The following is a 24,671-nucleotide window of genomic DNA, read 5'->3' on the forward strand; positions in this document are numbered from 1 at the left end:
TGCCTGCTAATTTTGGGACAATTATCTGTTTGTATTCTGTGAAGAACCAAACCTCCATCCCACATGCAAAACCTGGGTAAGCTTGGACCCAGACATAAAAGCCGAATTCCAGAACCCTACTTTTCCTTTAACTCCCCAACCCTGTTAGGAGCCGGGCACAAAGGTACCACGGTAGCTCATGGAGAAGACTTTCTTTTAAAGCTTTTTCCACCAAAACTGTAGCACAAAGTAGAGACGTGGACCATTTCATCTACGATTCTCACTCAGCTCTGCAGCCACAGAGTTCTGTACTGATTGTGCAAATGCTGCCAGTTGCCTCTGAGCCCCCGTGCCTTCCAGCAAGCCCCTGCCAGCTCATCCCAACCCCTCACACACTGAGCCAGCCCCTGCCAGAGGACTCCATCGCCTTCAGGTGCCCTCCACATGTGCAGGCCACGAATGCCTGTGGCCAGCAGCTCTTTCCCAGCTGAAGACAGCTCCTTCAAATCATTTTCCCCCAAAACACAAATGGACGGGCTGTTAGGCAGAGCATTAATGCGAAACAAATGTTTTGAGCATGTAGCGTTGACTTACAAGGGAAAATACAAGCACTTGGAATTTTTCCACTGCACAACGGCGGGGACTTTCACAGCAGCTGTTTCAAATAGACATTGTGATTAATGGGGATAATTCAGGAATGAAAACCAGGCCCATCATCACATGTCTGACAGAGCAGAGCTACAGGCAGGCAGGCAAGCCTTCTTTTTAACCAAGAAATGCCTCTCTAAAGGCAGCAGAGTTTGATCCTTAGGAACGCAAGGCACATGGAAGGCCTTTGGCTATCACTACCATTTACATCACAGCCCTGAGCTGACACCAGCCGTGTGGAAGGAGGTGCTGTCTGTAACACCACAGCAGCTCCATCCTCATTTGTGTGGTGGGGAAGATGCCAGCTCTGCTGATCTGGATCAAGCTCCTGTCCTTTGCACAGCTGGGCTTGTGTAACCTGGGACAAATTTTCTCTCCAGACACTCCTGTCGGATCAATTATTTTCCCTTTTCATATTGCAGGAGCAGCTCAGTGTCGCCTCTGATCCCACCCTCACTGGGGAGCATGTGAGATATCAGAGTCTCCTGGAAATCAACTTCATTGCACATTTGCTTTCAGAGATGGGAAAGAGGCTGCAGCAGCGCTCTGCACTGCCATGGCTTCAGGCTGGACATGGCAGCCCTGGAGGGGACTGCAAACCCAATGTGTAGCCTTAGCCCCTGCCAAGAACCTGCTGCAGGTGGATGAAAATGCACATTCAGCTGCAGCGCAGCAGTTCTGCAAAGGACCCAGTCACCTCACAGGACCTCACAGTCCTGCTCCTGCCATACCCTGTTCTTATCCTCCCTCTGCGGGCTGGGGGAAGCCAGCTCACAGCTCACAGCAGCTCTGCCCGGCCCTGGGGATGGCCACAGCCCCCCGGGGATGGCCACAGCCCCCTGGGGATGGCCACAGCCCCCCGGGGATGGCCACAGCCCCCGGCCCCAGCGCAGCCTGTGGGAGTGGGCAGCTCCTACCCAGTGCTGAGTGTGGAGCTCCTCTCCATTAGCGAGCCGTGTAATGTGCTCAAGCCTTCAGGCCCATGTGATAAGGCTCCACTTTCCTCTTTTTTCCCTGAGAAAGCCTTCTTGCACAATGTCCATTTTTAGCACAAGCTGGAGCTGGATCAGATGCCTCACATGTGGTCTCCCCTCCCCAAAAGGGAAAATCAGCACTTTTTTTCCTCCAGTGGTTAACTACAGGCATAAAATCTGAAGATTAAAAAAATTTTACTAAATTCCTCTTTTCTATCCTTACAGGCCGGATAGCTGGGTTACACTGGCACAGTCATCCTCATCCACTCCTGTAACTCTTCTTTTATTAGACTGGCTAACTGTGTCGGCTAGAATGAAAGATTATGAACTACAAAACCACTGGCTTTAGGACAAAAGTGATCATCTGGGATCAGAAGACATCACAATATGCATGAAGACAATACAGAACCACTACTGTGAATGCAGACAACACTTTGGGAAAAGAGATTTTTTCAAAGGGTTTTTCAAGGCTCTTCCCGTGGGCATAATGGGGTATCCTCCAATTAACTGCTGTGGAATCAATTAAGTTATTGCTCAATTCTTCTGGGGAATTCCAAACAGAACTGGCAAATGCTGGAGATAAAGCACTGAGCAGATGGACTGCTGATGGCTCTGAGATGCCAAACATTTTCCTGCTCATTACCGAGAGAAAACCTCAGCCTTCTGGGACAGACAGCCCACCTCTCTGCTCAGATCTGTGCAGAACCTCAGGGATCCCTCTGCATAAGAGGCCCCACACACCAGTGGAATGGGCACCAGTACAGAGCAGCCCCTGCCGTGGTGTCCTCGGCCCTTCGGAGCCTCGTGGCTCCCGAGGCAAACACACTGAGTGGGCAGCACAGCTGGTCACAGAAACAGAACATCACCACGTGGGCCCCAAAACCTCCTGCCACTCTGCTTATTTTTCAGCCCCCTATGGCTCTTCTCAAGCACAGTGAAAATGTTGATCCATGCTCTGGCCTGCCATGAAGACTAAGCTCACCAAAATCCTCGGCAGAAGTGCAGAAGCAACTGAACTTCAGGTTGCTTTCCTACACCTGAATAATTCAATTTGCCAAGTGTTAGCGACCATCTGAGTGGCACTGCTAGCAAGTGTCAGTCCTAGGCTACCCCTGCATCCCTCATCCCTGCTGCACACAGAGGGGACCCTGTTCCCACCACAGCAGGGACTGGTTCTCTTACTCTGAGATAGCTGTACATGCAGATGGACATCCAGTTGGTGAGCATCTTCTCCACCACAGATTCTGTCCTCCTCAGCATAAGTTTGGGGTTTTTGGAAGCTGAAGCATCTATTAGGTCCACCAAGAGGTCCTTCATGATGCTGGTGTAATACTCCAGTTTCCCATGCAGTGCAATAGTAAGCAGGGAGGCCAGGTTACACCTGAAACACAGAATGATACAGGACTCAAGCCCCAATCCAGTAAGACTGAAGTGCTCACTGGCACTAAAATACCCAACACACAAAGGCAGTCTTTCAGACAATTTTCATGAGCCTTCTTAATGGTGTTAGAAGTTCCAACCCTCATTCAGTGCTGCAGGACCTCAGGTCAGTTTCAGTTTGCACACTCTTACTGGTAAGCCAAATCAGTGAGTGCTCTTCAGGATTTATGGTCACCCATCTCTAGCAGAAATGTGTAGGCAAGTGTGACTCAACCATCCACTGAAACACACAGTCCCAGACAAGCCTTTGGTTCTGAAGCTTGTACCTGTCTCTGACAGCAAAGTCCTTCTGTTGCTCGAGAGCATGGACAAATACGATGAGAAAGTGCTTGTTGTTGAGTAAGGTGGAGAACAGAGAAATTCCTTCTTCCATGTTGGGTCTGCAGTTCTCAGGGATCTGAAGAAAAATTGAGAAGGCAGACTAAGAAAACCCTGCTTGTTGTTTTCCTCCACATTTTATCCCTCCGGATGGCAGGGACACCTCTACTGAGCACAGAGATACTAAGTAGAAGAGCCCTTCTTCCCTCTACCTGACACACCCAGCAGCTTTGCTGGCAAGGAACACCAGCTGGGTCAGTGGCAGCAGCCATTCCTTTTTCAGCACTCCTGAGGATACCTGGAGCACCTTGGCCAGTTTGGGGCTGCCAACTAGCAACAGATGGAGCAAGTGCAGCTGAGGGCTAACAAAACAATTAGTGGGTGTACCAGGAGAGGTGAAGAGGGTTGGGTTTGGTCAGCTTTCAGAAGTTCTAGAGGGAGACCTTACTGCAGCCTCAGGCTTACAGAGCCAGGAAGGATCCCAGGCCAATGCTTCTCCACGCAAGAGCAGATTCACAGATCTGCCTTCTTCAGCCAGCCGAAGCTGATCCAGTGCTGGTCTGTGTTAATGGTTAGCCACACCCAAAAGTGTTTGTTCTGTTAGTGGGGTACTCACCTTCCACTCCCCCACCAGGAGTGGATGTGTTTCCTGGACCTGGGAGCCCACCTGCGAGCTGAACTGCTGGGATGGCAGGATGTAGCACTCCTCGTAGAGAGAGGAACACTGGAACCAAGCACAGTGTTAGGGGAGGGCACCTGTGGGCTGTGCACCGCAGGGGAATAAGACAGGGAGACATGTCACTGGGACTAAAGCCACCCATTCCAAAGACATGCACGGGGCTGGCTTATGGAGCGTTGAAACACTTTGCAAGAGCCTGAATGAGCAAACACCACAAGGATGGGGGGAGGCAGACGTCTGCTCAGACGCAAGGCTGTGAGGGCAAGGAGTCTGCAAATAGAGTAATGTGACAGCTAGAAAACTCCCAGAAGAGAAAGCTTTACAGAAGACTATATCAAAATAGAGGAGTTCTGGGTGTTTCAACATATGTAACTTTTAAAACAGATGGGATAAATGTTTAAATATCTAGCATTCATATACCAGCCTGAATCTTAAAGCCTCTAGTGTGCAGAGATATGGAGACTGGGTAACTGAAAAACCTGAGTAATAGCTACTAATGAAACACTCTGCAGTCATAAATCATCATCTCAATCCTCAGCACTGACACACAACTGCCTCGGGGGTGAAATACAGCCGCAGTGAAGGGCATACAGCCACACGGCGGAGCAGCCGGGGACGGGAACGACGGCACCAGCACGTCTGCTGCAGGACCCCGGGCAGACAGACTGGGACTGGGTGCCCAAGGGACATCTCACTGGGAGCACCACACACACAACCTTGGACAGGGAGGAAGGGAGAGACAGACACATCCAAAGAACTCCTGAGGACTGGCCGAGCTGCTGGGAATGCTTGGGGGCACCCTGCATGAGACAAAAAGCCCCTCTCCTGATTGCCAATTCACCCTTCAGCCACCCTTCAGCCTCTACTGAATGGAGTGGGGTGACACTGGAGCCCTTGAGGAGCAGACCCCAGCACTCTGCTTGTGTGAGAGCTCTTTCAGAGGAGGTGTGCAATGGCCCCAAACATGCAAGCCAGAGCAACTCCTGGGACAGTTGCCGCCAGCTTCTGTCATGTGCGAGCAAGCCCGATCTTGTATGACACCCCAGGAGGTGCGGCTCCACTTTTGATGATAATTAAGGTTGAAATATGTGACAAGTCAATACATAACAGTGGAATGATTCTGTGACACTGTAAAAGCCCTTTAGCTGTGCCCTAAACTGGGCAGGACATCTGGGAGCAATGAGGTGCCCGCGACACACGCTGTCTCCTTACTTTGGGGAAGAATGTCCTGGTGACAAAGTGCTTGTACTCCAGGAAGGGGATCCCCTGGCTGCGGTTTAGCTCCTTGGTCAGGTCTGTCATGTCTGTCTGCAGCTCTGCAAAACCTTATACAAAGAGACCCACAGATGGTGAGAGCCCCGTCCTCCACCAGCCGAGAGGGGCTGGCACTGGAAAGCAGGGCACGTCCCATCTCTGCCCCCTCACGCCGTGCCCTTGCGGGGGCTGAAGCAGTTTGCTCTGAGCAGCACATTCCCATTGGGGTTTAACCATCAGACTGTACACCTTGTCAGAACATTCTCTGCCCCAGGAGCCCCAGTGCCCTCAGCACAGGATGTCAGCCGATGTGGCAGGATCATGGACCGTGGGGTGGTGGGTGCCAGCACCTGGAATACTTCTCCCATTGCTCTACGAGGAGCATGCTGCAGTTTCTGTTGCACCCAGAGGGAAGCACACTGAAGGTTAGCATGACCTTCAAGTAACCCTCTGACACAGCCAAGGGCCGTTAACCCCAGGGAAGAGAAGCTGATGGCACTGGAGATCAGGGCTTGCCCAAGCCAGGCAGCAGGACAGTGGCAGGGCCACACTTCCAGCCGCTGAGCCTCATTCCCAAACCCTGTCAAAACTCACAGGCGATCCCAGAAATTCTCCTACAAATAGCTCTATAAACTTTTACACAGCACAAGGTGAATTGCTTCAAGCTTGCTAACCTGACATCTCGCTCCTAGCCATGGTTCCTCGGCACCCAGACAGAGACTTACCTTTGCGGATTTCCTCGCGGATCTGTGACTCCATCTCCTCCATCTGGAGCAGGGTTTTCTGCCAGTAGCGCTCAGCTCTGCGGCTCTTTGTGCAGAACACAAAGAGAGCTGGAAAAGAGGAAGAGAATAAGCCTTTTGGACCCGGGCTTAGGAGCAGCTGCAGCTGGGATCAGTGCAGTTCTCTCTGACACAAGTGCAGAAAGCTAAACCCAGAGCTGGTTTCACACCTACCAGCAGACGGGTATCTGCTCAGGCAGTTGTCGATTATCTGTAAATAAGTAGAACCAGCTGGAATTTAATGATCGTGCTGTAACTGTCATCTTCAATTTAGGTCTGGGCTGTCTGTATTCAGCTTAACTGTGTATTAATGTGTTCCAGCTGATTAATGAATACGGAATTGAGGGCCTTTACCACCTGTATTACAGTGTTCATATCTGACAGTCTTCCCATGCCTCCAGAAGCATGTTTCTAATGATGGGTGATGCATCTAGTAAATAGGGTACATTACAGCCTTTGTTAAAAATAAATTAAATCCTTACTCCAAAGCCCTCATTTGCTGTGAACTGGCAGGTTTCTTGCTGTGCTGTGCAGTCATTCTGGGCATGTGATGAGCAGGGACCCTAGCCCGAGGACAAGGTGTGCAGCACAGCTTCCAGCCAGGTACATATACTAATGTGCCTGCTTCAGATTTGCAGCTAAGGATGCTGGCTCTGCTCTTCCTACTCGGCCAGGCACCTGCCACTGCTTGCTCCTGATGACAGGATCTCAGCCTAAGAGCACCTTTAGAATGGTCTGGGACAATCATGCCTGTGACCAAGATCAGTTTCTCACATCCTTCTTTGTTTTGTATTATAGTAACTACTGAGTATTTGGGGAAAAGGGTAAGTTTATAAATATCACAGGTTCAAGTAATAGAGTTGAGCTGCGGTTTCAGCCAGGAAAAGCTCTGTGCTGCAGGGACCTGTGGTCCTGGCACTAGCTGTGTGCCATACCTGCTGCACCCAGACTAGCTTCAGGTACTGCACAACTGCAGCACTCAGAGTTCACACCTCCACTTGCAGAGAGAAAAACCTTGCCACAGCCTGGAAACACGTTGTTCTTTCCCTTACCTACAACAGAGAGCACCAGCAGGATGCTGCAGATAACGATGGAGACAATGATCGCGGTTTCTCCTCCCCCAAGGTGCAACATGGCAATTGTGTAGTTGAACTTTCCAACTTGGATCTGAGGAAGGAGAAGGTGGCAGAAAAAGCAGGAGCTGAGCAGCAGGTTGCCAAAGGGCTGGGAGCAGGGAGGGACACAGGGCAGCACTCAGCAGACCTTCACCCGGGGACTCTGAGCGAGCTGGCACAGCCTCCCAGGCTCGGAGGGAGGAGGCTGGGCTGTGCCTTTCACTGCCAGACCCTGGGCACTCTGTGTGCCTCCAGGGAGCCCAGTGGCTTCCTGTGCTCCAGGGGATGCCATGGCCACACCCAGCAGGCTGTGATGCTGCAGTGGTGCCCATCCCAGCACCAGCACAGGGCTTTGGTGGCAGAACTGCAGGCCCCATGGTCCCACTGTGCCTGCCCCAGAAGAGACAGCCCCTTCCTAGAGAGCCCATGGCACTGTACAGGGCTGCCTGTGCTGCTCTTATTAGAAAATCACTTCCATTAATCATCAGTTTCTTTATGGCTCTGAACAGCCTTTGGAGCCCTGCTGCACTCGCCTTTCTCCTCCAAAATTGGAACGGCTGCCACCCAGAAGAAGTAGGGTTAAGAAACTTTAAAGTCCTTGGAATACAAATAAACTAAGGGAATAAAAATAAATGAGACCATAGACGAGTAATGATCTTGTGGCTAAAGCAGTGAAAGGGGTGTCAGAAGGTGCTGGCTCTGCTCCCAGACTGTCCTTCTTGTAAGAACAAGCACAAACCACTAGAGCTCAGTCCTTGGGTCTCCTGATCTCCAGAAGGGAAGAGGCCAGCACACATCACAGGCTGGCAAGTTACTGGGTGCCGTTTACAAACAGCTCTTTGGGCCCTTGGGATGAAAGGATTCCACAGCATCATCTGATAAGGAAAACTCATGACCACACAAGGCTTTCGCTTCTGGAAATGTGAGTTTCACTTCTCCCAAGGAAAAAGAAGTGAAAGAAACTTGAGAAAAAACCCCTTGAATTAGGTGGAGAAGGGCTCCAATAATTTTATGATTTTGATTAATCATTTGATTAAACAAAATTAATCTTGATTTCCTGTGTCATGGAACACCTCTGGGAAAGGTGCCCACTGGGGTGAAATTCCAGCAGCTCTCACAGCCACTGGACCAAAGCCATCCCACAAGCAGGACCTTCCCACCACCCCCACCACCAGACACACAGCTCCATCCTGAGGGAAATCCAGCCCTAGCTCTGGGACCATTGGTGAGGGCATGGCTGCTGCCAGGGGAAGGCTCCAGGCACTGAGAGCTTTGGTCTCTACCCTGGCACATTGTCCAAGAGTCATGGTGCTGCCCAGGGACAGGAGCCACAGCGCTGCAAGAGCACCTGGGCAGATTTACTCAGCAGCCTCACAGCCACACGCCCAGCCTCAGGATCTCCACTTTTTCCCTCTGAAATGCTGTAATGAGGCAGCTCCTTAAGGTGTTTTGAGTCTTTTTTCCCTCACCAGCTCAGCCTTTTGCATTTTCCAGAGAAAAAAATCCCTCAGCTGCTGTTTAATTCAATGCTTAAGCTGTTTGGTCATAAACAAAGATGAGCCTGAATGTCTTGACAAGTCTCTCTTGTGTAGCTGGACAGCTCTACTCAACACTCAGTGCGACCCAGGCAAGGCCTCTGCAGACCCTGCCCTGTGTCACCAAAGCCATTTCTCATGTGTGACAAAGCAGCAGCCACTTGTGGAATGGCAGGCAAGGGCCCCAGCCACGTCTGTAGGTTTCGTAAGGGTGCACAGGTATGAATATAAGCAGATTAATTAGCTGCACTTTCATTGCTGGTGCACTCTGAACACCCCTGTGATATTTAGGGCTGGGTATCACTCTCCTGCTTCCTGGGGACTTGCCGTGGTTGGTTACTGTCACACCAAGACTAGCAAACTCAAAAATTCCTTTTCTTCCACAGAGGAATTCCCCTGTTTCTCAGTTCTTACCAAAAAAAAAGGTTTTTTTTTAATTACCCTGTTTAAAATTCCTGTTAAGATGACTCAAGAAATTCTGTTACTTCTGCATTTCCATGTTTCCAGTTTACAACAGAATTTTTACACCTCAGATTGTTGGCAGTAAACTGGACAATCCTGTCAGTGAATTGGCAGTGCACTGTGCCTTTCTCCTGGGCAGCCCAGCTCCAGAGCTCTGCCGTTCCCTCCAGCTCTCCTCATCCTCCCTGCCCATGTCTCAGGCTCCCATCCATCCCCTGCCAACACACGGACTGGGAGAGGGCAGGGGGGTCTCCCACGGAGGTGGAGGCATTTTCTCCCCAGAGACAAAGAGCCATGGTCACATCCGTGCGTGGCCAGGGCTGTGTATGACATGAGGGAAACTGAGGCAAGCACAGCAGTTCAGCCCAGCCCTCTGGAAAAGAGGACAGTGACAAAATGTGGGCATTTGCAGACACAAAGAGAAACAGCAGCCCTGAACACCGAACTCTGCAGCGAGAAAGCAGCAGCCTTTGGAAGCCCTGAGTGCTGCTCTCACCCTCCTGGTCAGGACCCAGCTGGATGAAGGCTGGGCTCTCATGGCCACTCCTAGTGCTCCTGCTGGTGGGAGCAGAGCCCACGGGTTAAAGCTGCAAGGAAATCCCCAAGCACATCTCATGAGGAGCAGGAAATCAGTGCAGGTGACAAAACCTCACATGCCTGAGACCTCTGTGTGCCTTTCAGAGCTGAGCAGCCTCTGCGGGCACAGCGCGGAGCTCAGCGGGCAGTGCTGGCTTGGAGCAGCCCTCAGCACCGCTCGGGGCAGCCCCTGGCCCGGCCCTGCAGCCTGCTGACCACTGCCCTGCCTTGGCCACTGCTGCCCTGGGCAGCCTCCTGCAGGGTGAGCTGGAGCTGGCAGGAGTGCGGCTGTGAGCCGGACCCCTCTGCCCCCACTCACCGTCACCGGCAGCTGCCGCTCCGAGGAGCTCAGAGACTCGTTGATGGAGCAGTGGATGACTTTGTCTGAAACAATCTGGATCTCACACGAGATCAGGCCGATTTTCACCTGGTATTCATTGCTCTCCAGGCCCAGGCTGTCAGGCTCTTTCTAAAGGCAGGAAAAAAATCAGGATGTCAGGCTGCAGCATAGCAGTTAGAATGGCAATCGATCTTCCTGCTTTACTTTCCATATTCCCTGCTGTTTTGCAGACCTAGGAAGACTCTCCCTCACCAAGGACATTTTTCCAGCACTCCGCAGGAAAGCCAAAACCAGGCCATTCCCCATTTTCCTGTTTCCCATTCTTCACTCAGCATGGGGCATAGGATGAACAAGCCTCTCATGGAACCTGGAAAAATCTGCTTTTGATCGGGCCTGCTGTGTATGGAAGATAAGGACGTAAGCACCCATCTGGGAGGGGGGAAGGATGTACAACGGAGGGGACAGCCAGGGGATGCGCCTGCGAAGCCTGAGAAAGGGGGAGCACGTTTCTGGAGCACGTTGCAAACCATTAGGATATCCTGCAGCAAACAATGGCCTTTGAATTACTATTGCTCATTGTCCAGGCCAATCAGCTTCTGCACCCCAACTTCCTTGTGAGCTAAGCTGAATTCAGTAGCCAAAAGAGAAGAATGAATGATCTGTTTCTGCAGGAATAAACACTTATTGTCAGGCCCTTCTGCAGCACCTGCCTGGTTACAGGCCAGGGCATTGTAGTCCTTTTCCACATGTCCAGTGTTTCATTTAGCCCCTTGCTACAGCACCCTCCCCAGGCAGCTCTCTGGCATCATGCCTCAGAAGGCATCCCCACACCAGGCTGCATTTCCTGGGGTGGAGAGATGCAGAAGCTGCAGGCTGAGCCAAAATCACCTGCTCCTGCCTCCCCAGTTCCCATCCACCCCCTTCTCTGTCCTGTGTCTGTGGACAGTCCCTGTGCTGGTACTTAGGACCGAGGAGCTGCCTCCGAGGGTGGAGATGGCAGCACGCAGAGAAAAGCAGAGAGAACCACCACCCTCTTACATGTATGACCAGAGTTAAGGGCTCGCCAGGATGGTGCTTGATCCACTTCTCCTTCTTGGCTGTGGAGAACTGGGGGTCAGCGTAGTAGCCCAGGCTGAATTTGCTGATGTGCAGGGCCTCCTCGGGGTACATCTCCTCATCCAGGGCCGAGCGCTCGTCAGTGTAGAGGAGCCCGTTGAGGTAGAAATCCACAGGGGCTGGCTTGCTCCCCACAGTGACGTTGGAGGCAGCTGGAGAGGGGCAGGTGATGGCCGTGTCAGTGTGCACCTTGCAGCGCTGAAAGCAGGAGCGTGAGCACGTCAGGACCCAGCACCAGAGCCCTCCAGCCCACCCTGAGGCACGGGCCGAGGCCCCACCTTCACAGCTGGCAGCAGGCACGCAGCCCTGCTGCACCCCGGGGCCACAGCTGGCCCAGACACCCACCGTGCGCTCCCTGCCGATGCCGCGCACCGCCATGGACGCGTTCTGCACCAGCCCAAAGCCTCTTCCTTCCAGAGTGATGATCCTGCCCCCGCTTTCAGAAGGGAAGAAAGAGAGGGTGACTGCACAGGACAGTGCAGCAGCGGGATGTGAAGGCTGCATCTTCCTCCTGTCATTTTCTCAGAGATGTTTCCAAGCTGCCTGAGCAGAAAATGTGACCCAACAGCCAAAGTCTTCTTGCTACTTACAGCAGAAGTAGGAAGCTACCTACACAGCTACCACAATATCATGGAAGATAGGAAGGAAGGAGGAGTAGATGCTCTGGTGGAAAGGGGGGAGCCTCTTCCAGCATCAGTGAGCTGTCCCCCTTACTTCCCACTGTCCAGAAGAGCAGCCTCTGCCTGCCAGGGTATGCAGCAGGCATCCTGGCCACAGGGCATGTAAATGACCTGTAAAGCGATGGCCAGGACACATTCCCTGCCCCTGTCTCTGCCCCTGCCCTGCAGCAACCCATTCAGGACTGTGAGACTTGGAGAGGGAAACATCCCTCATCCTGCATCTTCTAGGAAATTATGATTTAGATCAAAATGCGAAAATTGCTGTGTTTCAAATCTGCTTGGGGGGAATGCAACACGTGAGCTTCCCACTGTGCAGTCAACTAACAAGAATAAAGAGCAGCCCCAATGTGCACAAGGCAGAGCAACAGCTGGAGAACCATCACCACTCATCTGCAACCTAGATCAACCTTTCCCATATCACATTTGACTTGTTTGGAGTATTTGCCAGGGAACAGGCAAGACTCACATGTCCTGTTATCTGAAGAGCGCTCCAGGCACAGTGACTTTGGGCACGAGGCCCCAGGGTTCTCTGAAGCCTGGGGTATCACTGGGAAGTTATGATCCAAGTTTCTCACTAGCCTGTCACATCTGCGGACTAGTGTAAAATTTTGCATTGGTTTAGATTTTGGTTACATGGATTATTTTATCAATATGGTAAGAGAAATCAGAACCAACTAAATTTTTACACAAGTTATTGGCACCTCATGGTCAATAGCCCAGCAGTGTGCTGAAGCAGTCAGACAGCACGAGCCATGCCAGAGGCTGGAGAGAGCCTGCAGTTACCATCCCCATTCTCTGAAATTTGGGAACGGCTCTAAGTTATCAAGGAAGCAGACTAAGGTGACTGAGAAAGACCCCAGTGGTTTCCTTTGTGACTGCAGGCAGGACATTCTTCCCTTGTCTCTTTTTAGACACTGCTCTCGCCACTCAGCAGTTGGAGGCCTGGCTGAGTCATGGCTCTGCCTTTGCCCTAACATTCCCACAGCCGGCAGCCTTGGCATTGTGCTTGGGAACAGAGAGGCAGCTTTGTTCCAAAGGGTCAGACCACCAGAGCCTGCTCCTGCCCGCCCCTGGCCCTACTTTCAGTGATGTCCTGCGGTACAGCCGCTGCCCTCTCAGGTTTCCTAGTCAGCCCTGGGTTTTTCAGCCTCCACAGGTGAGGAGGGTGGTATTTCACCACGGTATCCAAAGGAACAGAAGTCTGAGAACTCCACAGAGATGTGAAATGAAAAGCAACACACTCTAAAAATTAAATACTGTGACCTCGGGGAAGGTTAAGATCCAAAATTATAAATCTCATCTTATCCTCCAGCAGTTCTACTGCCAAGAAAAATCCTCAGGGTCTCATGGAGCCCCCACCTGGGCCTCCCCAAAACACTCACCAGGTGTGCACAGTATCCTTACCAAGGCTGACATTTTTCCACTCCTAAATGCAACAAAACAAGCTATGGACAGTCCTGGTTTGTGAGACCTCTTCTTCTCCTGTCCTGGGGTTAGCCTGGAGCACCCCAAGAGGCACCCTCTATACCCGTCCAGCCCAAGGCTGAGAAGCCCCTTTCTCCTGGCAGGACCCTCTCCCACCTGGAGCTGACCCTCTCTTTCCTGGGCTGCCTCAACTAGGGCAGGATCTCACCTGATCTGGCTCTTTTTGGGGTTGATGTCTGATATAACCGGGTTCTTCTCATACTTGAAAGTGATGTTGTGGCTGGCACAAGACCTGTTCTCGAACTGCACGCAGACGGGCACAGCTGCGGTGAGCTCCACGGCAGGCATGGTGCAGGTGATGGTGCTGTCCGTGCGGCTGGTGGGGACAGGAGGGGTGAGCTGCGGGAGCTGCAGGCTGCAGCCTGGCCTGAGCACCCTGACAGGCAGCCACAGATGCCAAGGAGCCTCCAGTGACATGCCAACCAGCTGCTCCTAGGCCTGCTAAGGGCAGCTCCCAGCTCACAGCACCCGGCTGCTGGGCCCATTCCCTGTGCACGCAGAGGGGAAGGGCAGGCAGGGGGATGCCATGCCAGCATGCAGTGGTGCCCCCCATCAAAACCCTCACTCTGCCTGACTTCCTGGGGGTAAGTACCAACCTTCCTAACGCTTTGGCTGTCATCACTACTCTAGTGCCAGCCCCCAGCCCTGCTCCCACCTGAGGTCTGTGCACTGCTTGGAGGAGTTGATGAGGACACGGAGCTCTGAGCCAACATCCAGCCTGCTGCCTCTGATGGTCACTCTTGTTCCTCCTGCCTTCGGGCCATTCAGAGGAGCTATGGACTGCACCACAGGAAGCTAAAAACAAAGAGGAAATCTGTTTTCTAGCCTGGTAAATCTGCAGCTGGATATTCCACACTGTACATGGGAATTGATTCAGAACGTTGAGTAAGAGTCCAGCATTGTGAGGTTCAAACTGCAGCACAGCAAAAGCTTTTGCTGGCAAGGTTTCAGAAAAAGAGAAGTGATACAAACGCTAAGGAGTAAGATCATATAAAACCTCTGTGACTCTCAGTGGTCCCTAAATACTTGCTGTAAATGAAACATGGGGCCAAACGGGAGCCCAGGATCCCACCATTCCCTTCAGATTTACAGCAGGACGTCCAGAGCCAACGACAGCACAAAGTCTATCAAGAAAAGGAAATTTCTTACTCATTCCCTCCCTCACCATTCAGCCCTTCTAGACCCATGTCCTTTTAAATGCAAGGATGACGTTAAAGCCCCACTGGAGGATGGCCTTGAGATTGGTCAAATGACCACCTGGGTTTAGATAATTGAATATCAGACCCCTACTAAGGAAGCTTCAAATCTGCATCTCTTGAGGCAACAGGAACTGAGGGGGAAGTTACTTTGCCTCTTGCCATTTGCAGCATAAATTAGCATGCATGTTATCTGTGTTTGCAGCCCCTGGAAATCTTCCTGAGATTCATGAGCTGGAGGCTTTGATAACTCACGTGGCGCTGAGCCCTCTTGTCTGCTCACAGGCACCCCAGGAGAGGCTGCTGGCAACATCCCTGCTCCAGTTGAGCAGGACAGCCAGGGCAGAGCAAATCGTGATCTCGAGACCCTTCCATAGGGCACTGGTGACTCCCTCTCAGACAGACCCATGGGGGCTGGCCCCACTCACCCCAGCCCATCCCTTGCTCATGCAGAGCAGACCCTCAATCCTTGCAGGTAGGCAGTGGAGTGCAGGCTGAGCCTGCTGTTAATGCCTTGCCCGGCAGTCTCTGCCAGGCAAACCCGTGTGGTAACATCTACCCTTGCCCTTGTCCTACACTCAGATTTGCTCCTCTACTGCCATTTCCTCTGTCTGACCGTCACCCATTTCCACCGTTTTGCAAATTTCTATTTCCCTGGTGTCTGCAGGCAGCTGTCTCCTGGCCTTGGCCCTTAACTCACATATTCATAAGTACAGCTACAGCATTAGGAGAGAGGATTATTCCTGTTCCCCAAAGCCCTTCCCCTTAGCCAGAGCCAGGGGCTGCTGCTCTTGGTGCGCTGCCAGCACCAATCACCTCCATCCAAGCTTTGGCAAATCCAGCTCATCCATAGCCTGCTATACTGTCCTGAAGAAGCCTCTCCCTCCTCCTCAGTACAATTACAGCTGAATTCTGTCTCTTCTAGGCATGTATAATGGGGACTTTGAAAGATGTAGCACACAAACAGTATGTGGTATTTCATGAAGTACTTTCTTTGGAAGGGCAGTTCTGAAAGGCTTTTAAACTTTTCCAGGCAACTGTACCAGCGCCCAAGCTCAGGTCTCACCAAGACCAGCCTTGCATGGTATAGGCTACTCCATTTGCATGCCATCAGATGGGAGAGGAGAGCCAAGAAAACAAGAGTGTTGCTTGGTCTGCAAATGGCGTGAAAGCTACTCTCAGTGTGACACACCTCCATCATGCAGTGTCCCTCCCCAACACGTGCACAAGGCAGGGCACTCCCTCATATCTGCTTCAAGCTTTGCTAAGACAAACAAGACAAACAGAGACAGACAGAGAGACAGCAGTTTTCTACTGTGCCACCCGAGCAGGAGCAGCTCCTCTCCCACTCCCGGGAGGAGCCTGCTCCCTAAGCCTGCCCAGGAGCTGCCATGGACCCAGGCTGAGGTCAGGGCCTGGCTTTGTTCAGCATTGGCGCTTCCACAGGTGTTTCCTGAGAGGCTTTTCCTCGCATGTTAAGAGCTGGTGAAGGAGCTGCCCAGCTCTGTTCTACTCTCGGGGCCCCTCTCCCCCCTCTCAGCCAGCAGCTAGCAGTGGGGGATGTGCCAGCTCAGCACACACATCCTGAGAATCCCCAAACCAAGGGGGACTGTTGGGATGTGAACCTGGACACCTGGAAACTGTGGAAATGGCATCTGGGAACTCCTGCTGAGACTGGCCTGGCTGTGCCATCACCTCACCAGCCTCTCCCCATGCAGTGTCAGGCCTGGCTCTGCTGGGTGCTGGGGTGTGCCATGCCTGTGCTGGCTGCATGCTCTCAACACCCTGAACTAAACACCCAAGCTGTCATTGGCTTCAGGGTGGGAGAATCACACTCCATGATCTGCCCCAAATTCCTCACAATGGCCACCAGGAATCAAAGTGTTTTCTGGGGCTCCAAGTCTCCTCCCAGGCCAGCAACTTGCAGCACGGACCGTCCTGCCACAGCTGAAGCTGCCGTGGAGGCACAAAGGCTCCAAGCACTCCACATGCCCTCAGCACCCACCCAGCATGGCTGTCCATGAATACTGTCCAAGAAGAAGGTTCATGTTGGGAAGAGAAAAAATGCACAGATTTCTCTCCAGGTTTATAGAGATGAAAGCTATCTTTGTGAAACAGCACAGCACAAAGTTATAAAGGGCTTTTCATTGCACAGTGACATGGGGTTAGCTTCAGTCTAATCCCTACACATTATTTCATGCAAAAACTAATAAAATCTCTGCAGCAAAAATATCAGCTCTAAACAATGAGTTTGTAGAATGTAATTTACACAGCACAAAGGGGCTTCACAAGTCTCAAAAAATCTCACAGGTTGTAACAACACTTCAGCAAAAGAGGTAGAAGAAAACTGAGTTCCTTTTTATAACAGGAGAATTGCCAATAGAGCTGGAATGAGACTGACGCCTGCAGGAGCTGAGTCTGGGAGCGTGGCTGTGCTGCCAGCATCCTGCTGTGGTCCTGCCACACCCCACACAGGTAACCACAGGTGAGGTGACACCTCAGCAGCTCCTTAAGGACCCCAAGATGCAGTTGTAGATCTGTTTCCCAGCCAGCTGGGGAAGGCGTGGGGAGCTGCACACCCACTTTAAGGAGCACAGGAATCACCAAAGGAACACTCAGGAGCAAGCCACTCACCACGTAGGAGTACCGCTCCCTGGACCTCCCCTCCCGGCTCACGTTGACCGTGACCACGTCCGAAAACGCCTCCGGAGCCTCTCCGGTCTGGCACACCACTCTGCGGATGGACGAGGCAGATGGCAGCGGTGCCGGCGCCCAAGGGCAGCAGCAGCTGGCCTCTGCCTGGCCACAGGGACAGGGAGGGACGGGCACGGGCTGGGGACATGCAGGGCCATGGTCCCTCCTCCCCGGCTCCCCAGCTCACGTCTCAGAGACGACGTATCGGCGGCGCAGCGGGGCGCAGCGCACGGCGCCCACGCGCACGGCGCCCACGATGTCGCTGAAGCGGCGGCCCAGGTTCCTCCCGTGGATGGTCAGCAGCGTGCCCCCCTCCAGAGGCCCCCGCAGCGGCTCGATCTGCAGCACCAAGGGGCAGGGCATAAAGTCAGAGCCTCACAGGGTCCCAGAATGGCTTGGGTTGGAAGAGACCTCAAAGATCATTATGATTCATGCCATTGGCAGGGACACCTTCCACTAGACCAGGTCAGGGGAGAACCAGGAGCTTCTAGCCTTCATCTCTGAGCCAGTCCTGGTGCCCAAGCACCACCTGAGCCCTGTGAAGCAGACAGAATCACTCCTCACACTCCTGCTTGCCCAGTGCACCCAACACCAGAGTCTCCTCACTCCGGCTTGGCAGAGGAGAAACCATCACACCTCTCTGCTGTGCTGGGCAGTGGGGTTTAGTCAAGGATCACTTCAGCTGCAAACACATCAGGGAAGAAACATGCTTTCTTCCACAGACCAGCTTTGAACCCACTCCTACAGCACTGGTTTCACCTGACAGCTACTGCCCCTAGCGCTGTGAGGAGACAGAGTGCTGGTCATGACAACATCCCAGCGCCGTGAGAGGACAGGGGACTGGCCAAGATTGTGCTGCTGTTGTTTTTCCCTCTAACATGATGAAGACTGGATCCTGTCACTAGCAAGATGTCCTTGGCACCAGGTGACTTGACAGCATAGAAAGTCAGTGAATAATTGGGTGCTGGTCTTGAGCCCATGCTGTGCCGGGGACAATGTGCAGATCCTCCCCTGCTCCAGGCAGCACAGTGCAGCCAGTCCCAGCCCTTGGCACCACCTTATGCCACACTGCAAGCACCCTCCGAGCTGCCTTCAGGTCTTACCTTGCGAATCTCAGGAGGAGGGCAGTCTTCAGAGGCCTGTGGAGGCTCGGTTTGCAGCCTGCAGCTGGAGCTGCTCTCACTCCAGAGGCAGCGGTGCCCCAGGTCCTCCCTCCCCAGGCACTGGGAGCAGTCGGCACTGCCGGTGGCACAGTTGTACACCTCCACTGAACCACCAGAGACAAAGACAGTGTGAGCTCCTGGCCTGAGGCTCCCACAGCTTTGCTTAGCCTGAGGCAATCCAACCCACACGTCCCCCCTGCTCCCACCACCTGCCCGCTGCGTTAATCCCAGGAAAATCTGAAATCCACTGGATGAGCAGAGCAGTCTGCGCACACAGCAAGACGAGGCAGCGCTTGGCTACCATCCTGCAGATTTCCCACAAGGCCTGGGCGCCTGTTCACACTACAATATAATTTAGCACGTTCTTTTCCTTTTTCTCTCCCTCGAAAAACAAGCAACACCCAAACTTGGAACCTTTTGTCAATTAATGCTACATGTTTCCAAATCTCAGCATCCACATGGGAAGCTGCTTGGCAAAGCTGGCTCCATCCTGCCAGGAAAGCAATCACATTGCTTCCACACTGACAAAAAATGGGATATTTTGTGCTTTGTACAGCGTTTACAGTTCTTTCCTTCCCCCTGTGACCACAAACCCCTTTCATTGACTTCTTCTCCCTTCAGATCTGCTCGGCTCAACTTCTGTATGTTTTTTTTATACTGCCTTCACATCTGCAGTAGCTGGTGCCCTGGGTTACATTTCCTCTCCAGCCTCAAGACTTCTGCCACTGAAGTGTGGGTATCCATGGAGGTAGCAGTCAGAAATGCTCAGGAAACATGGCTTTCACACCCTTTTCCCCACAGGAGACTTTGCAGGAGCACATAAAACACAGAAACAGACACATTTGGCACTTCTGCTCACAGGAGCATCTTAAGGCACTTCCTGAGCAACTAATGACTCCCTCAGCCTCAACGCTCTGCTGTGCTGTGCTAATGAAACTTCATCAGCACCAACACTCTGCCTGTGCCATGCGAACAAAACATCACCGGTACTGAGGGTCTCTTCTACTCCCACAAAAAAAAAGCTCATTCCATGTCATCTGCAGTCTCCCCAGGGGACTACACCGGGCGGTTTTCCAACCAATAGCAGAGCTTGTATTCCTTCAATGGACTATCAAAACAGAGTGTAAAATAAAAGCTAATAAATATTGAAATAGTAAAGAATAACATCAGTGATTTCATTAAAGACATTTTAAAAGATGCCCATGTTTGTTTAGCAGATCTCTGATGCAAGGCAGTCTCTCTAATGTGACTCACACCAGCCTGAGCAAAGCGAGGAGGAGCCAGAGCAGCATAACAGTCCCGTGGGAACTCCAAATATTCTGGCCAATTCCGATGGATGCAAACATGGCCTATGTAAACGAGCTCCTTCTCCATGCAGGAGGAGGGGAATTCCACCATGCTTTTTCTGCTGTGGTTCCTGCTCCCAGCGCCACCCACACAGACAACTGAGTCTTCTACACAGCCAAAACCCCATGTCCCACCCCCTTCCTCAGGGTTACCACTGTATTGCAAAATTATGCCCTCTTCTTTCTGCAGAGAAACCAGATCTCATGCCTGCCCATGCTGGTATTTCCAGGTATTTTCACTTTGCAAGATAGTCCTCCTCCATTCACAGGGGTTTATCATGGGGAAACCTTTCTATCCTGGTCACTGGTTCCTGGTGCTTGTGTCTTTCTCCCTGTCATAGCTATCCTCCAAAGGAAAGCTCTCTTTGGGCTCTCCTCCTCCTCTGCCCCTCTGATAAATCAGCCCCTTCTGCCACAGCTGCTGCCACTGTTGAGAGGCAAAGGAGCTCAGGGGTGCTGCCTCCAGCCAGAGCCCTTGGCAAGAGGCACTGCCAGACCTCTGCCCACGCTGCTGTGCCAGCCCCGCTCCGCGGCCGACCCCCTGGGCTCGTCCTGCCTGCCCACCGTGTCTGTCTGACTCATTTCAAGTCTGCCTGCCTGCCTTCCTCAGCTTGCTGATGTAGCAAGGGCTTTTTTGGGAATCCAGCCACTCTTTGCAGAGACACAGAACAGGCCAGGGGTGAAATGTGCTTACACATTTTATTCCTTCTCCGCAGAGGAAGCAAAAAGAAGGACTCAATTTTCACAGCATGTGGAACCTTGATGCCATGCTCCTGTGAGAGTTGAGGGACGAGCCCTGCCCCATGCCTTCTCTCCCTGGGAGCAACTCCTCTCTAGCTCACACCCCGACTGGGAGCACCAGGTAACCTGAGCCATGCACCGCTGCAGTGAGACCTGAGCTGCCTGCACCTGTGGGCAGGGCTTGACTCTGGCTGGCTGTAACGGGGATGTGTGGGGGCCAGTCTGGGCTCTGGGCTCACGTTCATGGGGGTGACTGGGTAAATACACTTTTTGCGTGTGCCTGAGAGAAGGATCTGTGCTGTGCCCACTGGAGCCATGGTGTCTCTCCTGCAGCCATAAACTCTGCCCAGGTTTGAGAGTTGTTCAAGCCAACCAGATGAGAGAAGCATAAAAATATTTTCAACTCAGACCTGTCATCATCTCCGGACTGTCAATAAATCTGTCTGGTTTGTCCTTCAGCTGGAGGTTCACTGGGAAGCGATGGCTTTTCTCTGATGTGTGGAGCTGCACACAAAAAACAAACAAAAACTTATGAAATTTAGTAAAATAGGAGGTTACATACACACACACCCCCCATGGATTGACCTTTCTTGTGAGGCTACTTTGACTACTGCTCCTCCAGACACAAGGGTCTTATCCTTAGCAGAAGAAGTGGGACAGCTGTTTTGTTTTAATCATTTTGCTGAAGTCCCAGTAAAGGGCACCAGGACACAGTGCACATCGTGGTAAGCACAGAGCCCTGGGTTGCTGCTATTTTTAGTAGAAACGGACAGGAAAACGAGCAGCCTGGACTGTCTGCACATTCTCAGTGTGGGGCTGTGATACAGGTGACGTGATGGGAAAGTGCTCTTCTCCAGCTTCCACTTGCAATGTTCCTACTGGTGAAAGCCCAAATGTTTGCTGCATTTTGCAGGTGCAGTTTGCTTTTCAACAACCACATGCTGCTCTCCAGTGAGCATCACAGCATCTCAGGCCAACTCCTTGTTCAAAATAAAAGCTACAGAAATAGCAATCTGAAAGGTGGCCAATTTTTTTGTCTGAACTAAACTCTTCCCATCTAGAAAGGTAAACAAACAGCTCTTTCCCAAGCCTTGGCGGGACCAAAGCCACTGCACGGAGCTGGGAGCGCAGAACCGGTGACATGTGTGTGCCCTGCCAGCCTCAGCACACGCAGAGAGCCCAGAGGGGCAAATGCAGGAGTGAGAGATGAAGGGAAGAGAGCAAGTGGTGTCCCACTGCCAGGTGGGAGGCTGGGGGTGAGACCCTGCCTGCCCTCGGACCTGATCCTCAGCCAGGGGGAAGCAGGGCTGGCAGCCTCAGCCCTGGACTCACCAGCACATGTACACACTCCACGGCAGAGGAGTTCACCCACCGGGCTTCAAACGTCCCGTCTGTCCCAAAGTGGCACTCCAGAGCTGTCTCCTAGGAGAGGGAAGACAAGGGCAGAATGGCTGCAACGACCATTTTGTGCAGTTCTCTGTCTTTAAGTCCATCAGCGGGGTCCATGTCCCACCTTGATTCTGCCACTGGCACCTGAACTCTGCCCAAGTCAAACAGGAGATCAGTACCTGACACTAAGGGTGCAGACCAGGAGCTGTGCCTGGCCCACAGCACACACAGACCAGACATGCCTGGCGGCCTCTTGTAACCCCAACAGCTCCTCTGGGCAGAGGTGTGCAGAACTCATGCTGCAGCACACACTGAGAGCCAACGTTGTCCCGGGCCACCTTGTCCAAACCAGCCCAAAGTCACCTTCCTCCTCCTCCTCCCAACAACTACACTGAGCAAATCTCTAATTCAAACAAGGACCCAGCTGAGAACAGGTTCAAAGACAGACTTCTGTGCTGTTTTCCTGGTAACACAAGGATGATATCCTGCACCAAACTATTGCTGTGCCTGCATCCTGCAGGAGAAAATCCCATCTCCGAGCAGTTGATGCTCCACCACTACTAAAGTCTAACTAGCCTTGGAAAACTGGCAGATCTGATAAAAGACATGGAAGGAAGCACCAGACTCCTGGCAGGCAGTTGCTGGCTCAGCAAACACACGGGCAGAATCTTGCCCAGTGCATCACCTGTGCCCAAGCAGCTCTGGCTCTGCAGGCTGCCCATAGCCCTGGCCTCATGTCCCTGCCCCTGCAGTGCCCCTGCTGCAGCAAAGGGGTTGGGGCACAGATCTCTGTTCCTCCAGAGAGGAAAGGAGAAGAAATCCAACCCAGCACCCTGGGACAATGAGCAGAAGGTGATGGAAGGAAGTCAGACTGCCAGAGCCTCTCCCGCTGCCCCTTTCCTGCTGACTCCATTTCCTGTGGGTTCCATGCACTATTGCTTCCTCCTCAGCCACCTCCAGCATCCAGACAGGAAGAAGGATTTCTCACCCTGTTTTGCTGATTGCAGAGGTCACAGCCTCCTTCCTGGAGGCTGGAGCTGTGCAGGAAAAGGCCACCCCATCCAGGCACGAGGGTCTGCTCTGCCCCTGTGCTGAGGGCAAGGAGGTGTGGTGGGAGTGGTGCCTCCACAGCCTCCAGCACACCAGAACAGCTCCACCAGCACTTCCAAAATTCTCCTCTCCTGAAGAACAAGGAGCCACTTGGCTGCCCAGGATGCTGGAATCATCAGCAGGGGCAAGGCAAACCTGGCCCCATGAGCCCTGTTGATCTGAGCCAAGTTACCCAGGGCAGCTTTCTACAAACACCAGAGCTTACTTAAGCACTTTCCCAGTGCTCAGCCTCTTTGCCCCAAATTCCTCTGGTTCTTTCTGGCATGCAGCACATCTCCAAACACAACATTTGATGTCCACTGCTGCTTTTTGCTGTTAGAATTAGCATGTCAGAAAATTTCACAAAAAATACTTTTTCACATCAAACAAGCTCTGTAGTGATGTCCTGAAGGACATTTTCACACCAAATGAGCTCTGCAGTGACAATCTGAAATTAAACAATGCTTCCATGCTGTACTCAAAGACTGTGGCTCAGACAGACCTCCCTGTCTGCCACTCAGAGCTGTGTCCTTTATTCCTGGGCACTGGGGCCAGGCGGGATGTGGGGTTGGGAGAGCTGGCACCAGCATGCTCTGTGGTGGCACAAACACCCACAAGGGAACAAGGAGTTCTATTTCCCTCAAACACCTGTCCAAACCTTCCCAATGCCTTTAGGAACTCATTTACCTTAGAGAAAGTTGCATTGGCCAGTGAGATCATGATGTTCCGAGATACACCTGTGGGCATAGGCTCCAGAGGGGCAGGTACTATTTGAGGACAGTCAATTTTCTTCTGCTAGGTACAAAAATAAGGAAAAAAAGGGGGTTAGGTGGGTGCATGCTGAGCATCCTCAGCAACAAGGGAAGAGGAACCATCAAAGTCCTTGATAAGAACAATTTCACTGGGAAATGGGTACTGCCAGTGTACAGTGACCATGTACCTGCACCTCAGCTGCCACTGGCTCTGACAGGGCCAGAATGACTCTGAAAGGAGGCACTGGCTCCTCCAATGGCAGATGTACCAGTGTGACCCTCTCCCAGCCCCTGTGAGCCGTGCTCACTCCTGGCAGCACCTGCAGGGTCTGTGCCCCAGGCTCTCCCTCCTGCACTGCGTGTGCACGGACAGAGGGTGTGAGCAACTGCAGGGGCTCCAGTGAGGGGCTGCAGCAGTAGGGCAGCTGCAGTGAAAGGCTTAAATGAAGCTGAAAAATTATTTTAAAAGGTCATCTGTCTCCTTACTTTTGTTCTTGTTTTAAATTGATGTCTCAGACACTGGAGCTGACTCAGAATTCCAGTCTATGTGACAAACCCGTCCTGTTCTCTCATGAGACGTAAATCACACTGCGAAACTACAGCAAAAATGAAGCCAGATTGTGCATGGCCCCAGGGCACATCCAGAGTAATGCCTGTAACAGTGGAGCCATTGGGGTAAAAGACAACAAAATACTTGGTCCATTATGCAGAATCATTTGGAGCAGGCAAGATTTCCTCTCGCTTGGATTAAAGGTTATCCTGCTGTGGCTCCACTGATGCCAGTGCTGCTGCTGCTCCAAGGAGAGGCTGAGCCTGCCCTCCCAGTGCTAGGATGCCTGCTCAGACACATCCCTGCAGCTGGACACATCCCTGGGACCAGACATGCAGTGAGGGGGAGATTTCTCTCCTGCTCTCCTC

General features: G+C 52.4%; 1 protein-coding gene across 3 annotated transcripts in view; it reads right to left on the reverse strand.

Annotated features, from left to right (window-relative positions):
* Positions 1-24,671, reverse strand: part of PLXND1 (plexin D1) — a 65,756-nt gene that overhangs the window by 14,835 nt on the left and 26,250 nt on the right. The window contains exons 9-25 of one of the 3 annotated variants that reach the window (XM_084214375.1): positions 23,689-23,793; positions 21,856-21,945; positions 20,934-21,027; positions 18,377-18,540; positions 17,461-17,612; positions 17,214-17,313; positions 14,039-14,178; positions 13,532-13,699; positions 11,564-11,654; positions 11,141-11,416; positions 10,082-10,231; positions 7,127-7,241; positions 6,018-6,125; positions 5,251-5,363; positions 3,976-4,083; positions 3,308-3,438; positions 2,784-2,982 (exon numbers count right to left, since the gene is read on the reverse strand). In XM_084214375.1, coding sequence (XP_084070501.1) covers positions 2,784-2,982; positions 3,308-3,438; positions 3,976-4,083; positions 5,251-5,363; positions 6,018-6,125; positions 7,127-7,241; positions 10,082-10,231; positions 11,141-11,416; positions 11,564-11,654; positions 13,532-13,699; positions 14,039-14,178; positions 17,214-17,313; positions 17,461-17,612; positions 18,377-18,540; positions 20,934-21,027; positions 21,856-21,945; positions 23,689-23,793 — 2,304 coding nt within the window. Of the gene's footprint in view, positions 1-2,783; positions 2,983-3,307; positions 3,439-3,975; positions 4,084-5,250; positions 5,364-6,017; positions 6,126-7,126; positions 7,242-10,081; positions 10,232-11,140; positions 11,417-11,563; positions 11,655-13,531; positions 13,700-14,038; positions 14,179-17,213; positions 17,314-17,460; positions 17,613-18,376; positions 18,541-20,933; positions 21,028-21,855; positions 21,946-23,688; positions 23,797-24,671 lie in introns of all 3 variants that reach the window. The other 2 variants (XM_084214374.1, XM_084214376.1) reach the window with 2 other exon arrangements.

This window comes from Fringilla coelebs (genome assembly GCF_963513975.1).
Source record: "Fringilla coelebs genome assembly, chromosome: 13".
Taxonomy (NCBI): Eukaryota; Metazoa; Chordata; class Aves; order Passeriformes; family Fringillidae; genus Fringilla; species Fringilla coelebs.